We start from the raw sequence: 23218 nt of genomic DNA on the forward strand, positions 1-23218 counted from the left end.
CGTCCTTTTGCCTTTGCAATATAGCCATATCTCTCTTTACCAGTCCCTCCGGCAGAGCTGCTTTTACCTCCTGGTTGAGAGCTGGTGCTATTAAAAGTTCGCAATTACTAGGAGTGAGGTGACCTTGAATAAGGTTATTTTTGATTTCCTTTGTTAAGCCTTTTGCCAGTATATCGTTCCATCTGCTAGCAATATCGCGATGAATAGGCTTACCAAGGGCCACCTCTTCTTTAGGTGCCTCGCCAAATATACCCAAAATATCCTCATCTAGTGGCTCGAAAGCATCGGCCGCTAAAGGATCTCGAGGTTCTACCGAACTCGTTTGAATTTGTGTAATTTGTGGCACTATTCTTGTTGAGGGTAGAATGGGCGATGCTGTCCGAGAACTTGGTACTATAGATGGACCATCAGGGGTCGAGGGTAAATTTGGAGATATGGATCTCTCGGTACGTCTATTGAGATTAATATCTGTAAAACAGTGATTGGACGTTTTTATTCTCGATGAGGTAAAGGACGTGTTTTTTTTTTTTTTTTTGAAAACCGTGACAGAGGTAGCCCCAAAGGCGGCTCGCATCACACATAGGGAAAACGTGACAGAGATAGCCCCACAAGCAACTCGCATCACATAATAAACCGTGACAGAGGTAGCCCCACAGGCAGCTCGCATCACATAATAAACCGTGACAGAGGTAGCCCCACAGGCAGCTCGCATCACATAATAAACCGTGACAGAGGTAGCCCCACAGGCAGCTCGCATCACATAATAAACCGTGACAGAGGTAGCCCCAAAGGCAGCTCGCATCACTTTAAATGAATTTAGTACAATTGAAAATTAATTACTAACCTTCAAATTCGCTGTCGGTGTCTGAAGAGGATATCACTCGACGTCTTGGTTTATTTTTTGCCAATTTATTTTGCAACTTGGCAATTTTCTTCTTAATTTTTTCTTCCTCGTTAGTATTCATTTTTCTCTTCATGTTAATAAATTTAATTAATTAAATTATTATTAAATTAATCAAATATTAAATTAGTTTCGCGGACTCGGGAGACGTGCGAAGGCCTGAGCACGAAAACGAAGAATGAACAAGCAATGGCGCGCACCGACAACCTGGGCTCGGGTGGGGAAACGGAAAAATGGACGGTAGACAAAAAAAAAAAAAAAAAAAAAAAAAAAATGTCTTTCAACATACGTGCAGGGCTAGTGGTTCGAAGCGATACTACAACATGTAAACAATAAATCGCAAAGAATGAAGCTGTGAAACATAATAATCGTAATTTTTATAGCTCTGCTGCGGATTCTCCCAACTATAAAGTTAGACAATAAAAACCATATTACGGTGCAGGTGTTCGTTGGCTCACTACAACATCTGCACTCTTTTTATTAAATTTTTATGCTATATTTAATAAAAACGCGACTCTTGGTAGTTTGGTGAGGAACTGAATTTTAATTTAGTCTTTTAAGAGCCAAAACTACTTTAAATTCAGATGCAAATGTGTATACAGTGCCAAACTTATTTTACCTGTCCCAAGGAGCGTTTGTGTTAACTACTAAAATATATAAAGGAAATATATACGTGATTATATGTGGATCGGTTGTATAATGACCAGTGATTGGATAATATGGATTGATAAATCGAATAAAGTACAAAATATGAACTGCATAACTAAATATAAAATTTATTTTACAAAAAACTTAAAAAAGATACTAACAGTTCCTTCTTTGAAAGCTATAATGGGACTCTCGTCGTCCTCATCCGACAGCATCTCTATGACTCCTCGCTTGATGCAAATCATTCCCATTTTCACCACGTTCTGGCTCCAAATGTGTTGACCCGCCAGAAACAATTCATGCTTCATCAATAGAGAAATTTGACGAAGGAATGCCTCGTCTGTGAATAATTGTATTGTAAAGAGGTACAATACCTATCTTCCGAACTTAGTCTATTGTCATCTAATTTCCAAATGTAAGCAACTTTCTTAATAATATCTGAATCATAATTCAATTTTTAAGCTTAAGGTAGTTGGAGTCTTCTCGAGACTGTTGGCACTGTCTACCCCGTACGGAATATAGACAAGATATCTTTTTTTTTATAAAAAACCCTAAACTTTAATACATAGCTTACTTTTCCTCTTGGTATAAATGAAGTAAGAATACTTCTTCCTCAATCTGCGTACCTGCGTCTCTAAATAGCAGAGAATTATGGAAATGCACGATGTTGATATCAAACACGAGTTCCATCCTCAATGCCAGTGGTAATTTGTGCAGTTCGTTACAGGACAACACGCCGTCTTTCATTGTCCAAAGCCGTTTCTTATATTCCTTCGCTTGGTCCAGCAACCACGTGGGAGCACTGCGCAGCTTGAGGAAACTAACCATATGGTGGTACTGAAAACGAAAGTTTTTTCTGGATCTAAAGTAGGACAATCTACTGGAAATATCTGGAACATAGATTTTGGTATATAGGGTTAAAAAAAACAATATGTTAGTCTGTTAAGATTCCTGCAATATAAATCAATCAAATTCATCCTCCTGCCGTTGGTCTTGATTGGATTTTCTTGGAAAAGGAGCGAAGGGTTCGCCTATGACCATGACCTTAAAGTTCTTTTTTTAAATAATTTTTAACAAAGCCTTCTCCTGTATTACCTCACCAACGTTGGACCACAGACACATTTTTTGACGGCGTCTGTGGCGCAGCGGTAGTGCGATTGTCTGGGATACCGGAGGTCCTGCGTTTGAATCCCGGCCAGGGCATAATGAGAAACGGATCTGATTGGCCTGGGTCTTGGATCTTCAACTATATACTTATTACAAAATATAGTATCGTTGAGTTAGTATCTCGTAACACAAGTCTCGAACTTACTTCGAGGCTAACTCAACCTGTGTAATCTGTCCCGTTTATACATATATATTTATTATTTTACTATTAGAGATTCTAATAAAAACATGTTGCTAGCCTGTGGCGTGTCGTTTGAATCCTTCTACAAGCCCATCGCCTACAAAAAGAATCCAAAGTTTATAAGCCTTTCCCTTAGTCGCCTTTATGCTTACACATCCAGTAATTAAGTAGTTCATCATTTGATAGTTATCTGAGTACAATCAGTTTGCTTGTTTTTTCTCATAAAACCTTACAATAAAAATAGCTTTTGCGTAAGCTCTCCCGGTATAAATGGATGAAATACGCGTCTTATTTACTAAAGCTTCTCGTGTTTACCATTTTTCATATTTTAATTTTGTTTTTTTAGAAGCGCAATAGATGGTTTTGTGTGGGGATTTACGGTGTTGTATATTAATTTCTGACATTAATAAAGCCAGACAGTTAAAATTACATGGGGCGCCGGCAAAGGCTGGTCATAAAAATATTTAATACATTCGTAAAAAGAGAAGAACAATAATAAAATACATTGAAGATTTTTAATCCAAATGTGAGCACAACGCATTAAAAATAAAACTTCTTACTCATTTCGGTCACATCATCACCTTGAAAGGAGCCTGGGATGCATCTTTTCACCATGATCTTGGATTGGGTAAGTCAGATCTTCGCAACCTTTGCAGGCAAATCTGACCCATATGTGATCGCGATAAAGCTGTTTTACATTAATGTGCCATAGTCGCGACATCCATGGAAAAGATCTTGTTATAAGATAACCGGTAACCACACGGCACAATTGGTAATAGAATTAAATGCTTTGAGTATTATGTAAAAAATATATTTTTGTGATTTATACCTGATCTACGAACAGCGACCTTCGGGAATTTTCCAATACTAATTCCCAGGTTAAAATCCCAATGTACTGGAAACGAAAAACCACGTAGCCGACTATCATGAGAAAAGATGTTAGCCATTTGTCGGCATCAAGCTGAAATTAAAGATTAAATTTGTTTTATTTTTCTATTCAAACGATGAGTTATTTCATAGTCATACTCAGGCAAAATGACAATTTTTATTATATTATAATTAGTTTGTGTAATAATTATTCAAAGTAAAAGTTTCTACAAAAAGTATATCTATCAAAACTAAACTAAATGAGGGACTAAGCATTTGGTTGAAATTTAGTTTTCTTTGATAAACTTTTAATAAAAAAAAAGGATGAAAACGATAAGATTTCAGTACATTTCGTTTGAATACTTGCCAAAGGGAAAGCGTCTCCAAAAATAACGTTGTACAAACGACAGGAGCAGTAATACCAACAAGTCATATAACTGTAAAATAATATTTACATTTCTCAATATCACATAAAAAAGTTTCTACGAAACATTCTTCCTAATATTACTTACTGCCTTTACTATTACTCACTATCGCGTTTTGCCCGTTGCATCTTCAGCAGAATTATGAAAATGATTTTATGATCAAGATTTATAAAATCGTAATTAATTTAAAGAAAAATCTAGGCAACACAATTCAGGTAACTATAATTAAACTTTAAAGTTAAAAAGTTGAAAGCGTCCAAGTACGTCTACAGACTTCAATTGTGTGTCCATTGCAACTGTTGCAGAAGCAATTCAAAGGACATAAAATGCTACTACACACTCCTGTTCATTACTTTGTTACCCTTTGTACTTTTAAATCAAGTTCTCGATTTTTAATCAAATCTCTGCTTTAGTACGTTTAGAGCATAGAATAAAATTCTAATCAAAAAATATTAATTATTCTAAAAATAATTGTATTAGACCATAGAAGCCGACAAGCAACTTTACGACTGCTTTACGCTCTACAAACTGCGTACGATGTAATACAACCCCATATCTTTCCTATAGTTTCTACTTGAAGCGATATATATGGCATTTCTATTGTCTCATGTTATTCTAAATTCTCTGGTCAAGAGAGAAAGTTTATTACTTGTGCTCTTTGTATCAAATTCAATTTTATAGATAAATATCTATTGAAGTGTTTTATATAGAATATTTGAATGAAGTGCAAATTATTCCATGTTTATCAGTTACTTTGAATTTACTTGATCTCAGTTTGTTATCCACTGTACTTATTTAGTATATAAAAAGACATATCTCGACAAGGCCTTAAGTATGACAAAATTTACCAAATTTTAACCAATTCATTAAACGTCGACCGGTCTTTTAATGAATTTATTGGTTATTTGAGATTCCTATTTAGTAAGTTTTCATTACCTTGCGTAATAAACGTTTACAGATTAAACAAATAACGATGTAGCAATAACGTTAATATTTTATTAACAATATCCCCAAGGGACTTATAATAAAGGATATTATGAGTCTTCCCGATGGTGCGCTACATCTGCAAATAATGGTTTAAGGCCGAATTGTGTAATATTCATCTTGATGAAATTAGGTTAAACTAAATCTTAATTATATTTTCTTTAGTTAATTATATTTCTCTAATGAAAATCTAGTAACACACTCTACTTTTAATTTAATTTTGCAATAATTTATTTCATCATTCCCTAAGTATTAATTAATGTTAATTGTTATTGTAATATTTTTGTAGGTACTTTGTTTTGCTGCAGACAAAGTTGAATAAATAAATTAAATGATTTATGAAAGATATTCAAACTTATGGTCTTCCTTATGAGAATACTGCAGAGTGCATATGAAGTTTATAGATACCAAGTAAGTACAATTTATATGGGCTTATTGTATGTTTTTATGTTTTCATCACTATAATCTCAGCAGCAAAAAGTCAAATTTTTAACATTGATCTTGGATAAAAAATCACTTTTAACTCACAAAAACATCCCTTCCTTCGTAATTTCTTTCGACGGGGCTGACAGAACAAATAGTGAATAGAGTCGAAAATAAGAGCGAGAAAGGTGTCGCATTACTCAAAGAACGTGTAATTAAGAAAAAATATACTTACTTGTCAAACTTTATTTTATGGCTGTTGACGAATTCTGGAAAACCCAGCTTATACCAAGACTCTTTGTCGTCTGTTTTGGTATGTATATGAAATAACAGGCAGGTGCCTAAATGCACAGTCAGCAACATGCACACCAAGTTTTCCAACAAATATAGTATCTTTCTAGAACCGTTTTGCACCTGTTGACCAGTTATATAGCATCAGGTAAATGAGGGTAAGGAGGAAATTTGTACTATCTTCTTCAGAAGTATATTCAATAAATCAAACAGTTAAATATTTAACATCTGCTGGCCTAAACAAATGATTTACATTGTATGCATTAACACTTGTATTAACTCAGCGTCTAAAGCATTTTTATTATTCAGATTTTTTGTTATTTAAAATGGATTTTAAATACAGACTTTTGGCGGGAATAGAGATGTCATTCTGTAAAACGCCACGATCAGCTGATAGCCCTCCGCCATTTTTTTAGCTCTTGGACTAATGACTGACGAATAACCTATTTTGTTTAAGGACACTGAAATTTATTAAAGCAAATCTACATATATGATCACTTGATATTACATTTATTCGTACCTTTTCGTTAGTTTGTTTGAAATACGTGAAAATTCTATAGATACGACAAATTGCCAACCATCTTCCCCATCTGACGACACCCTCATAACCGGATTTGTACGTTACTGAAAATATGTTACATAATAAAATAACCAAGATAATAAAAATTATTAATTTGTTTTAATAATAGTTACATCATATAATTTTAACACGAATTACGTCTTGATCCTTAAAAGTGTAGAAAGAACCAATGCCACATATATCTGGATGACTTGATAATGGAATTGAAATTTTAATGTAGGATAAAAGGTTGTAAGATCACCAAAATAATGATGAGTCACTAGTTTATATGCCTTTCTGTAATTGACTTTTACGATCTATGTCTAAATCGACTCAATTATTAATAATAAGCCAATGGACTAAACAGACGCAACTTGCTTACTTTATGTATTTTTGCTGTCAGACCACAATGAAAGCTTGATTTTTATGAGTTAATAAGTCAGAAGAAATAAAACCTATGTCATGTCCTGCAATATTACATTTGTAACTTCACAATTAAACTAGCTAAATTATAAATTAATGTAACGAACAACATAGCTCTCGTAATTAGTTTTATGTTGATGCGAACGCCATTAGCAGTTATTACAAAATGTAATGAACATTTAATCCGCTTTTTATAAAATAATATTTTGATAAGGTTTTTTATTATACAAACAGATTTTCTATCGTAAGAGTAGAGTGGGCTCACGCTATTTTGGCTATTAATATCGTAAGAGGCGAAAAAAGGCAAAAAGGCATTCAAAATATTGGGCGCCAAATCTTTTGACTGCAAGGAAACTGTTGCTTTTTACTCATGCATAAGCAATAGAAAAAAAATATATTGCCAGTTATATCAAACTTATTGAAATCTTAAACATACCAAATAATCACCGAAAGTCCGGTGGAAGCCATAATATAGAAAAGAAAGAAAGAAAGAAACATACCAAATGACATCTGTAGATAGTCTAAAAAAGAAAGCTATTTATTTAAATTGAAGTACGCGTCAAACTTTATACCCACATACTGAAGTAATCGGGAGAAGAGTTATAAGATCCACCGTTAAAAAGAACAGACTTCTTCTATATATCCTCATGTGCATTCGAACTGCAGGCCAGAAGGTGTGGAGACAGTGGACGATCACATCCACCAGGAATACTATTTCGGTGACGTGCATAGACATGTCCAGAAGGAAACAAGAGGACACTGATAGATAGTATCCGATTAACAAATGAACGATGTATTTGTAGACAATCATCAGAAGGAGAACGGTCTGCAAGAAAAGTTCAGTTTATTAGCTACCATGAATCGTGTGGTTCCCGGAAGAGGACCACTGTATCTTTTCCCATGGATGTCGTAAAAAGCGACTAAGGGATAGGCTTATGAACTTGTTATTCTTCTTATAGGCGATAGGCTTACCTGTCACCATTCGAATCTCAATTCCATTTTTAAACCATACAGCTGAACATGGCCTTTCAGTCTTTGCGACACGGGTCTCTATATATTAGCTTAAAACATTAAGCCATAATGTAATATAACGAATCGTACTAAGGTTTAATGATTTTGAAACATACGGCATATTTTTAGATCATGGTCAAAAGGTGTACCCCGGTTCCCTCTCCAAAAAAGTGAGGAAGTAACCGGGATTAACCTCAGGAGATAAAAGAACACTTTTGCTAGTTATAATGAAAGTTAATATTATAATGAAATCATGTAAATAATAAAAGAGAAAAATTTCTTGTTATTTTATGATTAGTAATAACTTGCTAAAGTCCACAGAAGTATCTTTATAAATTCATTCCCCCTTTTTAAACATAGATCTTTCAGACTAGCTGTTGCCCGCGACTTCGTCCGCGTAAAGTTCGAGTTGAATCTTAATAATACATACATACAGATACAGACAGACAGACAAAAAATGTAAAAAAAAATTCTCTATCCGTTTCCATTATTTTTACCGTTTTATTATATGTGGTATTTTGATTTTCAGTTTTTTTAAATAAAATATTCAAATAAACACAAATAATTTTTTTTTTTATAAAAAAATTATATCTTTTTTTTGTTGGGACTCGAACTTGGACCGCCAACTTCAGAGTCTCACGCGCTAACCACTGGACCATCGTATAATGATAAATGACTTTGAATTTTGCAAATTTCGTAACTTATTTGCAGGCAAACTCATGCCTTGAGTTCATTCAAATGTCGATAACTTTTTTTAGTGAACCGATTTTGATGAAACAAACTTTAAATGTTTTTCTGAGTTAAAACAAAGCAACTGGTGAAAGTTTGAAGTAAATCGGTTCAGTGCTTTCGGAGATAATCGTGATCATACATACAGACAGACAGACAAGAAATTAAAAAAAAATATTTTTGCTTTCTATTATTCATTCTAAGTGTCCCTCTATCCATTTCAGCCAGAAATACTAAATATACAGACAAAATATTTTTACTGTTTTATTATATGTATAGATCACTTACTTGAAACCACACATTCCACGGGAGATTCAATACTGCAAAAGTAACGGCCCTCATTCTGCCCTCCCAAAGAAATTGGCCTCTCCTTTTCTCGGCATTTACCCCCGGCATTACCCCTTGTTGTAGAGACACACGGCTAGGGTGCCCATCAACCGCTCCGAAGAGACTTCTGTTAATTACATTTTTATAGAGGTTATAGTTAAGTTTTGAATCTCCTACGAATTCTCCAAAACAAAAAGTGTGGTTAGACTTAGGAAGAGTAATTTCTGGATACATCTTGAAAAAAATTTAGATGTCGTGCTTTCCGTGGAGCCACCTATTAAAAAACATTTGAATTATACTTAAATATGGCACGCATCAGACATAGTGTTTATTAGCGTGTGAAGAAGTACCAAATTGCAATCAGTTCATGCTGTTACCGATGTTCATATGATTAAGGTGAGTTATTTGTATTACAGTATGCGGTCACTTTGCTTAGACTGTTTTTTTTATGAGTTTGACCTTAATCTGCCTGATTTAGCAAGTGAAGTCTAAGGTGTAACTAAAATCAAACAATGCCTTTTCAGCCTTGCTTTAAAACCCCCTAATATGTAGGTATCGTGACAGAGAATTATGGTCATAATCGAAGACTTCTTTTTCGTAATAACCCACTCATTTTTGCGTGGAGGGGATGGATCCTAATGAATAGGGAATTATGACTTTTTGACAGACATATATATTTGCATTTTAACCCGAAACTTCTATGTCTTACCTGGAGCTGATGCCCAATGAAGGCATACTAGCACTTCTCATATACCTCGGAGGCATCATGGTTAATATGTAGTTACAATTTATTTTGGCTTCTTAATAGTGACAACAAAATACTGATGACATTGTAACGCATGGCCAACTAGTTATTTCGTTAAAAAATATTTTCGAACTAATCATTAATTAATACTTATAATAAATCTGTAGAGAGGTCAATTCTGTACATGGAATATATTTTCAAAATAACTATCAGGGGGTGATTAGTGATCGATACTGATGCCAAAAATGCAATCAGTAAAATTTTTGTCTGTCTGTCTGTCTGTCTGTCTGTATGTTCTTTATAGAAACAAAAACTACTTGACGGATTTTAGCGGAACTTGGTACAGTTAATCTTCATACTCCTGAGCAGGTTATAGTATACTTTTCATTACGCTACAATCACTAGGAGAAGAGCAGTGAAAGGAAATGTTGGGAAAACGGGAGAAGTTACTTGATTTTTTAAGCTACCGTCGCGTGTGCAGCCTTAATGGTTAAAGATACAGCAAAACCATGTATAACGGAAATATTCTACATAAAATTATTAAAAAAATATCCCAAGACAGCATAAGTCTATCTTTTATGGTTGACTCACAATAGCACGTGTAATTCCTAATAGCTTAGCAGTTCGGAGATTTCTGATTATATTTCTTTACTCTGATGTTTATAATACCAATAACACTCACACTCATTCATAATTCTTAAAAGTTAATATAAGTACCTATTCAATAAAAAAAGAATCATCGAAATCGGTAAAGAAACACCAAACTTATACATGAAATAAAATACCCTAACAATCCACCGCGCGTAAATACTGAATCATGCTATAAGGATTATTTTTGCGTACCTAACGGTTGCCGCGCTCGACGCGGCTAGCGGAGGCAGGGTATAAAAGAGGCAGGAGGCGAGCGCAAGCTTCATGACCAAGGCAGCCAGGGGGAGACTTCATGCAGTTCTCTCTTCCAGCCTCCCCCTGAGGACGAAGCTCGGGATCTACCAAACGTACGTCAGATCCCGCCTCACGTTCGCGGCCCCGGCGTGGTACGCATTCTGCTCTGAGACCAACAGGAGAAGACTCAGAGCCCAAGAGAACCAAAGTCTCAGAGCAGTCGTCGGAGCCCCGCGCTACGTGAGGAACTATTAGATATTCGAGAGGGCGGACGCGTCATCACACAGCCACCAGCACTCCGCTCCCTCCGGGCCGTCGGGTGAAACCCTCCCCTCGCTGCCTTGCGGCTGACGTCGTCAACCAGTGACGACGCCGCCGCTGATGGGAACTCCCAGTGTATGAAGACGTGAAGACCCAGGCCGTCACGGCCGCCCCATCGACCTGCCTACAGTCGTAGGCAGCGATGATGCCATTGAAGAGGGCCAAAAGCCCTGACCAATCTACTCCGACTCCACTAAGGGAGTATGGGAAGACCCGACGACGGCATGACAGTATTGCACAGGCGTTTCAACTTTATTTTCATTTCTTTTTCTTTTGTAAGTTGTGGGTACATATTTCTGGTTATAATAATATTAGTATTTTTTTTAGTTTAAATAGGCATTTAGATTTATCTATACTAATATTATAAAACTGAAAAGTTTGTTTATTTTTTTTAATGTGCTAATCTCAAGAACTACTGGTTCGATTTGAAAGATTATTTTTGTATTGAATAGACCATTTATCGAGGAAGGCTTTAGGCTATATAACGTCTAGATGCAACTATTAAACTATTAGGAGCGAAGAAATAATAGAAAATGTGAAAAAAAACGTGGAAGGAGCATCCTTGAGGGCTTCAATGATGCCCAAAACAACTATTCCACGCGGACGAAGTCGCAGGCACAGCTAGTAAGATAATAAAGTACTTTTAGGTACTTTATTAATTTCATATTTCCAGTCATCGGATTTATCCCTCGTAATGATTGTTTTCATCCTATTTTGTTTAAGTGTTGTCACTTATAAATTAATGTAATTTCAATTATTTTGAATTCCTGTTGTATTTTAAAACCAGATCTTTATGACTCGGTGGCTAACAATCTGCCACTGCGCTAAACTAAGAATTCATTTTCCTTTCAAGTACAAAAGCATGCAAATATAAATGAGGAATGTACTCGTTTTTACTTCCACCGCTCTCTATATCTTTAAGCTTCTCATACTATAAATTCAGGTGCTAGGAAAAGTGTCAGTATCCAATGCGAGTCGCATAAAACAGTGCCATAACTTCAAATTCAGATGCGGAAATTACTGGAACTGCCGGCAGCCTCTTATTTTTATAGCATAACAGTTTTTATCTTGACAACGTTCATTGAATTTCGTCATACTTTCTGTAAGTTATCCTGTCTTGTTCTTTACCTCACCCTTACGTGCGTCTACTTGACTGGTTATGCTCGCCTTTTTCAATGATACAGATACACATAACTAAGACTATAGTATAAGTTCATTATTCATCATACATTGAGCTACTCATTAATAATGCATGATGCGCATAGAGGCACATTTTCTGTCTGTGGTAGGTAAGACGCATCCATGCGGGTCTGATAGCGTTGTAAAACATATTGTGTGCCAGCTGTATCTCTTTCCGTGCATTTTGTAAAAATCACTCAACGGAAAGGCTTAATTAACTTGTGATTCTTCTTCTAGGCGATGGGCTAACAACCTGTCACTATTTTAATTTCAATACCATCATTGTGACATACAGCTCAACATAGCTTTTCGTTCAGTGTTTTCGAGAATGTTGGCCCTATTTACCCCATAAGGGATAAAGACGCGAAGAATATAGGATAGGCTTATAAACTTGTGATTTCTCTTGTAGGCAATGGGCTAGCAACCTGTCACTATTTGAATCTCAAATATCCCATAAAGCCATACAACTGAACGTGACCTTTCAGTCTTTTCAACACTGTCGGCTCTGTCTACCCCGCAATGCGTGACTATTTGTATATATTTATGTAAAAAAATTATTTAAAAGTGCAAAAATAATTTGAATAAGTAATTGTTATTAGGGTAAGTACTTCTCCAAAGAACCAGGAGTTACGTGACAAATTCCACCCTTCATGCCTCAAAGATCGTAGGACGCTCCCGTAATATGCATATAAGCTTACACGAAAGAATAATTCATGGGCGGCGGGTGGTCATCCATTTTGAATGAATATTTGTGTCAAAAAACATCGACTGTGTAGAAGTTCAACCGTACTTATATCAAATTGTAATATATTATTTTAATAAATAAAATAAATCTAATAAATAAAAGAACTTGATTCCCATATGAAGCTTAGAATGTTGATAAATCCTTACTGGATATCACCACATACTATATGCAAGCAAATGGACACAAAGAGGTGCTTAAAAAAAGAACTAAGAGGGAAACGATAGAAAACTTACCTGGGCCTGCCAAGCCTAAGTAATAACAGCAAATGAAAACATGAAAAGATAAGGGAGAGAAGAAACTTGTTGTTACGAACTCCTTAATCAAAGAACCAAAAAGTTCCAATTGTTATTTAAAATAAGAAAATCAAAGTCTTGGAAAAGTAGGTAGGATCTCTAGTCCAGTGCAAATATAATAATTATTTCAGCAAATTTACTATACGAATACGAATTTATTTTGTCTCCGCTACACAAATACAGACTGCTTTACATTACATTGTCACATTGAAATATTTCATGATTTCATCGCACATCGGGAACCCTAAAAACATCATTTCCCTTTATCTTTTCACTACTCTGTGATTCCGGTAAATCCTCGCGCATCCCGCACTCATGTAATTAAGAGATTAAAAGATCGGCGGACGAGTTGAGCCACTCAACTGGACTTTTATGAAAGGAATTTTTAATTTCGTCCAATATTGATGAGTAACAAAGCTTTTAAAGATTTTTTCATAAAATTTAATTACAAAATTCAGCATAATATGTACAAAGTTTTACATGAAAAAATTAAAATTATAGTTCTGTTTGCTTTATGTACATATATAAACATATCACATCTCTATCCCGTACGGGATAGACAGAGCCAAACGTCGCGAAAAAAACAAAACTACGTTCCGCTGAATTGCTCAATTATAAAATTGAGCAATTCAGAAAGTGATAGAATAGTGAGTGATTGTGCAGATTTCTCAGAAAAGAGTTACTCAGAAAAGAGTCATAAGACATAATACCTAATTAGGTAATTACCTACACCAAATTACCTACACGGAAACAATAAACTCTTAAACTGTAGCTCCTTGGACAACCATTTTTTCCATTTTTCCCCGCGATCACTCTTTGTTAATCTGCCTCTGATACAAAATGAAATCTAAACAACCATATTTTCAATTGAACTAATACGTAGATTGTTAAATGCCTCACATTCACATTCGATGCACAAACCCACAACACTCCGCTCCATAAATTTCCACACTTCCATTACGAGTTATGCGACTGACTCGTGATCAAAGAGAACAGATATTCACTGCAAGCATTGTGTGTGTCAAAGCGCATTACTAATAAACGCGACACAATCGCAATCAATTAAACCTTAATAACTTCTTCGTTACAAAGCGGACTACGAAATGGGTCTCTCATTCAATTTATTGTAATACAACATCTGACAAACTAAATAAAAATATCTGATCCTTCCCGTAACCTGATGATTGAGAGGAAATTTATATACTTACTAGCTGTACCGGCAAACATTGTTTTACCATATAAATAATTTTTAAGTCATTTCTAGTTTTAAAAAAGTTTTGGGGGGAAAACCCTCATCACTTAGGGGTATGAAAAATAGATGTTAGCCGATACTCAGATCTACTCAATATGCTCACAAAATATCATGAGAATCATTCAAGCCGTTTCGGAGGATTACGAAAACGAACATGTGACACGAAAATTTCATATATAAGATAGTTTTTAAGTCGGAGCAATAATAGTTTACGAGTACAAGTGATTCGAGTACAAATATGTAGCCAGAAAGACATACAGTAGTTTTAAAAATCAAAGTCTTCTGTTGGTCATATATAAATCCCCCTATAGATTGTTTGGGAATATCTTTTAAGTACAGACATCGATCATTTACTATTTTATTATATGAAATATAACCTATGTCCGGATATGGAATGTGATCATATGATTTTACTAACCCTTGAAAAGTATCAACGCCTCGTACGTATTACGCTACATAGGTACCATATATGCAATAGCATTTCATATTTTTTTGTAGAAATCGTGCACGATGTAGGAAGTTAGAAAAAAGTGACCATATACATATATCGTACGGTTATGAAAAAATATAATGAACTTTCGAAGAGTAAAACTCTATGCTAGTATTTCCTGAACTTTTTGTAGCTTTAAGCTTTTTGTGAGTACGTCAGAAGCTCAGCGCTCTGGCTTTTAGTTTGAACTTTAAAATAACATTCGCTTTTTATGGTAAAGTGCCTTAAAAGTAATGTATCTGTTGCTGACTCTCTTTTGAAATATATCCATAAGGTATTTACTTTGAAAGCCAGGCCTTATAAGACCTTTGAATACTACTCCAAGGTTTATAACATATATTTTAATGTGATACGCTTTGCCTTTTTCTCTTCCCAAAACTGAATTTTACACATAACTACATCAACTATTTAAATTATACATCAACTCCATTACCGAATCGTTTCATCAGCCCTTTTTCTATTTCAAATCTTTTACATGTTAAAAATACAACATAATACAAATATCATCATACGGCACCAGTCCACATGACCAGAAAAGAAACATGCTAAACTTCAAATCATTAGACCCAGCGTTTTGGAGTGTGCGTTGATAAATCAGTAAACCAGTCACTTCTATTTTCGTTTCTGTTACATAAATTAATACCGAGAAATACGCTTTAACAATCAACGCATCAAAAGGTCTATAGAAAAAAGTGACAACAATCGTTGCGACTGAACCGGCAAAAAGTCGCAAAGTGCACCGTATGCACGCAGGCATTCCATCTGCAGCCTGCGCTAATTAGCACCCAGCTTTGACTGCTACGTCAAAGAAAGCTGTTTCGTAAACGCTTTATTATTTACTATGAAATGCGCCGGTTATTGTTCCACCGTCGGTGGGAATGCTTATTAGTCTAACGACAATATTCCGGGCTTTACTTATGGAGTATGCCAATCTCGGTTTTGTTCAAAATTTAGTTTATTGTCTTTGTGATTCTAGGCGGTATTTCATATGGTCTATTTATAATTAATTTCATGGAAAATTCGGAAAAAAAGAATACTGATAGTACGTACTTTCGGAAATCTTTCTCTCGGGCAAAAAAGTAATTCTCAAAAGAACAAAAGAATTGCAATTTACGTCATATGAAAACCTATTCTTACTTAAGCTTTTAAAGCAGTCTTAGGAGAGTGCATACCTAAATAACAAAATCACAGGACAATTAAATTTTTATTAAATGTGCAAAAATCTTAGTGTTGTTAATTTTTCTGCATTCACCATACCAAAAATATATGTTACCTAATGTTCAATAAAGTTATTTTAAATATAAATTTTTTATTACCCTCAAAATCTTTGATATCTATATTTCATTAATGCATTTTAATTTGTAATTCACGAGCTATCAGGTTTCCATTTAAGCTTTATTGAAATGGAAATGCATCAGTTGTGGTCGTTTTTCCACGTAAACAAAATAAACCCCATTTATCAGATATGAGCGATTCCACTCGTTTCAATTTGAAACACAAAGGAAAAACATTTTTATATAAGTAAGTACTTATTTCCCATTTTATCAGTGCCATCAACAATGATTTTCTTTTCTTTATTATTCGCGACGTGTGATCTTTTGTATAAAATTTATTAGAAAATTAAAGAAAGTGCGGTATTGTACTTTTCTGTCGATATATTTTTTCATTATCAGATAGCTTTTATTTCGATTTCTTTTTTCTTCGGCCACTTTGATATGTTCTACGCATTAACCCTCTGAAGTAATCAGTTTAATTTCTAACCTTATTGGCATATAATTTTTCACATATAATAATCACATCCATATCCCTTACGGGGTAGACAGAGCCAACACTCTTAAAAAGACTAATAGGCCACATTTAGCTGTTTGGCTTAATGATAGAATTGAGATTCAAATAGTGACAGGTTGCTAGTCTGTCGCCTAAAAGAAAAATCCCAAGTTTATAAGCCTACCCCTTAGTTGCCTTTTACGACATCCATGGGAAAGAGATGGAGTGGTCCTATTCTTTCTTTTCTAATGGTGCCGGAAACCACACGGCACATTTTTCAGAGGTTCCATATAAAGTTTGTGTTGGCGCATGGGTCTTGAAATGAATGATTCCTTTGGTTCAAATGCCTGTGTAATTCCGTTTATTTCTTTTGATGACAATATTTTTGCGAAATGAGGTTATGGCGAGCACAAGATCTAGCGTGATTTTTTTTGTGAATTAAGGAAACGGATATAAATGCAATAGACAACCGCCGCGTTGTCGTTCAGAAACTAATTTTACAAAGTTAAACATTGTCTATGAAATGGTGTAAAAATATTAAATTAATATTCTTTATTTATGTATATATGCTCCAACATGCCCCCGGCCTTGGAAGCTCGTGCTTTCAATGTGTTCTCTGCTACTCGAGCAAAGGACATATCTTGCTGTACGATCGTTTGACAATGCCCGTCGAAGTCCGTATGTCTGCCACTCTTGCAACGCCATCCTTTCCTGGGAAGATGTCGATGATTCGTCCAAGATGCCACTTCAAAGGCGGCAAATTATCATCCTTGATAACGACGAGCATTCCGGGCTTCAACGGAGTATCATCCTTTGTTCTCTTGGTCCTTGCTTGTAGTTCAGAAACATATTCTTTAGCCCATCTGGACCAGAAATGCTGGCGAATCTGTTCCACACGTTGATAGCGAGTAAGACGATTCGTCGAAATTTCAGTCACGTCTTCACAAGCAGGCGCAGTAAGTGGACGGCCAAGCAAAAAGTGAGCTGGGCTCAAAGGAGTGAAGTCTTGCGGATCTGTGGACATAGGACTAAGGGGACGGGAATTCAAAACGGCTTCAATCTGAACCAAAACCGTGCTAAACTCCTCAAAGGTTAAGTGTGCATTTCCTACGACACGTCGTAAATGATACTTACAGGATTTCACTCCAGCCTCCCACAAACCACCAAAATTAGGAGAATATGGAGGAAGAAAAGTAAACTTGATATTTTGACTTATTGCGTAATCTATTATCTCCGATGAGCAATTATTTATAAACTTTTTAAATTCATTCATAAGCCCAACAAAATTTCTACCGTTGTCGGAGAATATTTCTAAAGGTTTGCCACGTCTGGATATAAATCTTTTTAATGCAAGTAAATACCCTTCAGTGGACAAGTCACTGACTAGCTCCAAGTGAATGGCACGAGTCACGAAACAAATAAAAATACAAATATAACATTTTGTAGTCCTCGAACCTTTACCCCTACGATTTAGCATGAGCATTGGCCCGGCGTAATCGACACCACAACGCATAAAAGGAAAAGTAGCGTCCAAACGTTCCATTGGTAAATTCCCCATTAAAGGAGTTGGAGTTTTTCCCCTTAACCGCTTGCAAACAATACAATTATGTACCACTTTCCTAGCAAGATTCCTACCACTAATAGGCCACCAGGTCTCTCGCAAATTGTATAAAAGCGCTTGTGGAGCTGCATGTAACAAACGGGTGTGCTCATACCGAAATAGCAAAGTAGCAAAAGGATGGCTACCAGATATGAGTATTGGATGTTTTTTATCCAACGAGAAAATTTGTGAATTGGAAATACGACCACCTACACGTATTAATTTATTGTGATCAATAAATAAACTTAGCTTTGCTAAATTGTGTTTATGTCCTAAACAATTATTTTTAGTAAGCGACATGTATTCAACTGGAAAAGATTCCAATTGAGACAGCCTAGCTAAAGTTATATCAGACTCTCTCAATTCATCGACACATAGGACGCCTGATCGCGGGTTATTAGTATTGCGTGAATTATAAATAAACCGATTTACGTATGCGACAGCGCGTCTCATGCGATTAAATTGAGAAAATCTATAGAAGGGAAACAAGGAAGACTCGGAAACTTTATCAGGCACAGCAGAAAGCGTCACGCCCGATTTTAACTCTGGTAACTCATCAGGCAAACCATTTATAAATGAAGGCACCAGATCGCATCTAAAATCGGGCTGGCGAAGATAGGCCGGGCCTTCCCACCATAACGTAGAAGTTGAGAGATCTTCTAGCGACATACCGCGGGACACTAAATCAGCTGGATTATTTTTTCCACTTACATGACGCCAAGGAAGTTCCCTCGTCAACTCATGTATTTCTGATGTCCTATTTTGTACAAAAGTTTTTTGTAAGTTAGGTGGCATGTGTAACCAGCCTAGTACAATTGTTGAGTCAGTCCAAAACATAATATTTTTAAATTGTAAATGAAGTGCCTTATTCACTTTGTCGTATAGCCTTGCACCTAATAAAGCTCCGCATAATTCTAGCCGCGGAATACTAACGGGCTTCAAAGGAGCAACCTTGCTTTTTGAGCACAACAGTCTCACCAATGAATTATTGTCACTGCTGACTGAGCGTACGTAAATACAAGCGCCGTACGCTACTTGCGATGCATCGGTAAAAATGTGTAACTCCGAATGTGTAGCAGTAGTGTTAATAACATGACGAGGCACACGAATGGTGTTAAGTTCCGATAGGGCGTTCGCAAACTTAGTCCATGTAAGTAGAACATCGCTTGGCACCACATCGTCCCAACCTAATTGCAATAACCAAAGTCGCTGTAATAATATTTTCACTATTATTATAATTGGACTAACTAAACCAAGGGGGTCAAAAATTTGAGATATGTGTGATAAAATACTACGTTTTGTTATCTTGTTAGTGTCACTCTTAAATTGCGTATTAAAATAAAATTCATCACTAGTGTTGTACCATCCTAAACCCAAAGTCTTGCACTGAACAGTATCACCTAATGTTAACTCCTTACCTGCGCTGAACGGACCTGATGACTGATCACATTGAAAGTTAAATGTCCATTTTCTCAATGGAAAACAACCGGACTGTAAACACTTTGAAGTCTTGTTACAAAATGATAATAATTCATGTTTATCATCCCAACCTGTGATCATATCATCAACGTAAAAGTCCTCAGAGATGATTCTCTTTACATCAGGGTCAGTACACTCAAGTGCCAGCTGTTTGAGGCATCTAACAGCAAGATAGGGTGACGCTGCCATGCCGTAGGTCACGGTGTTGAGCTGGTACATACTTAAAGGCTCAGAAGGATTATCCCGCCAGACAATCAGTTGCATGTCGCGTTGTGACTCATGTAATAGGCACTGCCTGTACATTTTTTGTATGTCTGCACACGCAGTAAACCTATATCGTCTAAACCGCAATAAAATATCAAATAGTTCACTTTGTAGTGGCGGCCCGACAAGCTGAATGTCATTTAAGGATACTCCATTACTAGTAGCAGCACTTCCGTCAAAGACTACTCTCAATCGGGTTGAAGAGCTATGCTCCCGATATACACCATGGTGTGGTAAAAAATAATGTGGTGTTCCATATGAACTTACCTTTTTCATATGACCCAAATCAAGGTATTCATGTATGAAATCAGTGTATAATTTTTTATAAGTAATATTACGTTCGAGGCGTCTTTCTAAAACTAAAAAACGAATTTTAGCCTGAGTGTACGACTCGCCAAGGCTAGCTGGTGACTTCTGAAGCGGCAGATGTACGCAGAACCTTCCATCACTTGTGCGCGTTGTAGTGTTAATAAAATGTTCTTCGCAAGCACGCTCGTCGTCCGTGTGTGTGAGACTAGCCTTAGGCAGTTCCTCTAGTTCCCAAAACTGCCGTAATTGTGTTTCAATAGCGTGCGAAAAATTACATTGGAAAGACCTATCAATATTGTGCGTATTACTGTGTATAGGCCCTGAAATTATCCAACCTAATTTTGTGTTTTGTAAAACTGGGCCATTTGGTAACCTTATTTTACCTTCGCATAATAAATCCCAAAATATTTCTGCGCCAATCAAAATGTCAATATTGTGGGACTCGTAAAATAATGGATCGGCTAGCTGTATATGTTCAGGGATGAATAGTTCGTTTTGATCATATGCAACCGCCGGCAATGTACATGAAATGTAAGGCAACACAAAACATTTTAAACTCGTAGAATAGGCACCGGTGCGCGATCTTATTTTAACATCACAGATCTGTGTTGAGTTTGTAACCGAGTTACCTATTCCTCGTATTTCACAAGTGGACTGTATTAAAGTAACATTAAGTTTTGTACATAAATCCTTAGACAAAAAACAAAGTTGACTTCCTGAATCGAGAAGACAGCGTGCAATATGATAATTATTGTGATTATCCGCTATTTCAATCATAGCAGTCGATAATAAAACAGAATTTATACTTTTAACTGATTGATTATTGAACGTATAGCGAGTGTTATCTATGTGCGACTTGTTTACCTGTGCCGTGCTAGACCGATGCATGGGGACGTCGACCGCGGGGACCGCGGGGGTCGCGGGCGCGGTCGGTACATCTCTCGGCTCACGATTATTGCAATTTGAATGAAGCGTCATTACTTGAGCGTCATTAGACGTGTCACTATGAATTAGCGTATTATGTTTTCTATTACATTTTCGACACGGACCAAACTTACATGTTTCTAACGTATGTCCAGAGCGTAAACAGTTCTCACACAACTTGTTGGTAGCTATAAAGTGTAGTTTAGTGTCTATATTAGCATCCAAAAACTTTGGACAGGAATACAGTGCATGATCATTGTAACACATTAAACATGGCTTCTTATAGGTAGTGCGACTTTGTTGTGACTTGGTGGAGACATTGCATTGAGCCTTATGTGTAGTTTGTTTTTTGGAATCAAGATTAATCTTACTATGAGAGGCTTGCAATGTTTCCAACATCTCAGCACGGTCCCTGAGAAAGGTGAGTAGATCATCCACCTTTAGTGATGATTTAGTTTCATTGTGTTTACGAATAGTACACTTATATTGCTCCCACTCGCGTTCAGTAGTTTCATCTAATTTAGAAGTGACTATGAATATGACCAGTGTATCCCAGTGCTCAGTGGGTTCACCAAGCATTTTTAAAGCTCTTAAATTCTTAAGTATTGTATCAATTAGGCGCCTGAGCATGTGGTACGACTCCTTAGTTAATTTCTGAATGGTAAATAAGGCCTTAACATGGTTGTGTATTAACATACTGCTATTATTGTATCTATCGAGAAGTAATTCCCATGCTATAGTATAATTGCTGGCTGAGAACTCCACAGAATCTATAACCAACTCCGCACTGCCCTTTATTGAGGATTTTAGGTAATGAAATTTTTGAATATCGCTAATTTCATTAGAATTATGAACTAAAGACATAAATGTATCTCGAAACTCGAGCCAATGCTCATATGAACCATCGAATGTAGGCATAGATATGACAGGTAATTTAATTGATTTTATTTTACTATGACACACACTGGAGCCATCAGAGACTTCGGCTCGGTTAAGTAAGTATTCAGCTCGTGACAAGGCACTATAATAGCTATCCTCAAATAAATCTCGTTGATTTAATTGGCAATCTAAATCAGAGTCTATCACTATCTTCTCAATCATTGTTTGAATATTATTAAATTCAGTAAGTAAGCTGGCTGCGCCTTGCATACGCAGTTTTAAATCAATGCATTTTTGACTATTTAATTGATCTCGAGTTATGCTATTAATAAAGGTTGTTAGTCTTGTGAGGCGACCTTTGATTATGCCTCTGCCTTTTACTAAATCAGTCAACTTCTCACTATCTTTGTCACAGAAGGCGGTAGGGGGCCTACTGTACGGAGACCTATCGCGAGATTTAGGCTTAGCTTCATCATTAACTAGGCTCATTTTGGTTGTTTGTGAAAGGACTTACGGTTTGTGAATATTCCTGTTCGTACTGTGGCGTCAGCCGATGCTAGCAACGGCAGAAAGCTGACTATAGCGATGCACAAGAACTGAAATATGAACAAAGCACGGTATTAGCACAGATTGAACTCACAGGGACGAGGTTAGGAAGGATGGCTGGCCGTACCGAATGTATGCAGCAGTTCCTCCGACGTCTTAACCTCGCTGGTTCTATGTCTTCATGCGGCGACGAAGGTCCACAACGTATGTTGGCGCATGGGTCTTGAAATGAATGATTCCTTTGGTTCAAATGCCTGTGTAATTCCGTTTATTTCTTTTGATGACAATATTTTTGCGAAATGAGGTTATGGCGAGCACAAGATCTAGCGTGATTTTTTTTGTGAATTAAGGAAACGGATATAAATGCAATAGACAACCGCCGCGTTGTCGTTCAGAAACTAATTTTACAAAGTTAAACATTGTCTATGAAATGGTGTAAAAATATTAAATTAATATTCTTTATTTATGTATATATGCTCCAACAGTTTGTAAGTAAAAAATAAATATAAATTACCTACATTATATAAGAAAATCCGCTTCTCTGGCATCTCTAAGAATAAAATAAATTATCGTTAAAACTATTGATTTTTTTTCAAGTTAATAG

General features: G+C 36.1%; 2 protein-coding genes across 4 annotated transcripts in view; both read right to left on the bottom strand.

Moving 5' to 3' along the window:
* The window catches only part of LOC106141179 (uncharacterized), a 32953-nt gene extending 26973 nt beyond the window's left edge, over positions 1-5980 (bottom strand). For all 3 annotated transcript variants that reach the window (XM_060946956.1, XM_060946954.1, XM_060946955.1), the window contains exons 1-5: positions 5832-5980; positions 4132-4201; positions 3727-3858; positions 2176-2386; positions 1711-1889 (exon numbers count right to left, since the gene is read on the bottom strand). In XM_060946956.1, coding sequence (XP_060802939.1) covers positions 1711-1889; positions 2176-2386; positions 3727-3858; positions 4132-4201; positions 5832-5959 — 720 coding nt within the window. In that variant the 5' untranslated portion in view covers positions 5960-5980. The remainder of the gene's footprint in view (positions 1-1710; positions 1890-2175; positions 2387-3726; positions 3859-4131; positions 4202-5831) is intronic.
* Positions 5981-17130: 11150 nt separating this feature from the next.
* LOC132902310 (uncharacterized) lies at positions 17131-21899 on the bottom strand. Its single transcript, XM_060946862.1, has one exon. The coding sequence runs from the start codon at positions 21883-21885 to the stop codon at positions 17233-17235; it is 4653 nt and encodes a 1550-aa protein (XP_060802845.1). The 5' UTR covers positions 21886-21899; the 3' UTR covers positions 17131-17232.
* Positions 21900-23218: the final 1319 nt, after the last annotated feature.

The sequence above is a fragment of the Amyelois transitella genome, chromosome 12, assembly GCF_032362555.1.
Source record: "Amyelois transitella isolate CPQ chromosome 12, ilAmyTran1.1, whole genome shotgun sequence".
NCBI lineage: Eukaryota > Metazoa > Arthropoda > Insecta > Lepidoptera > Pyralidae > Amyelois > Amyelois transitella.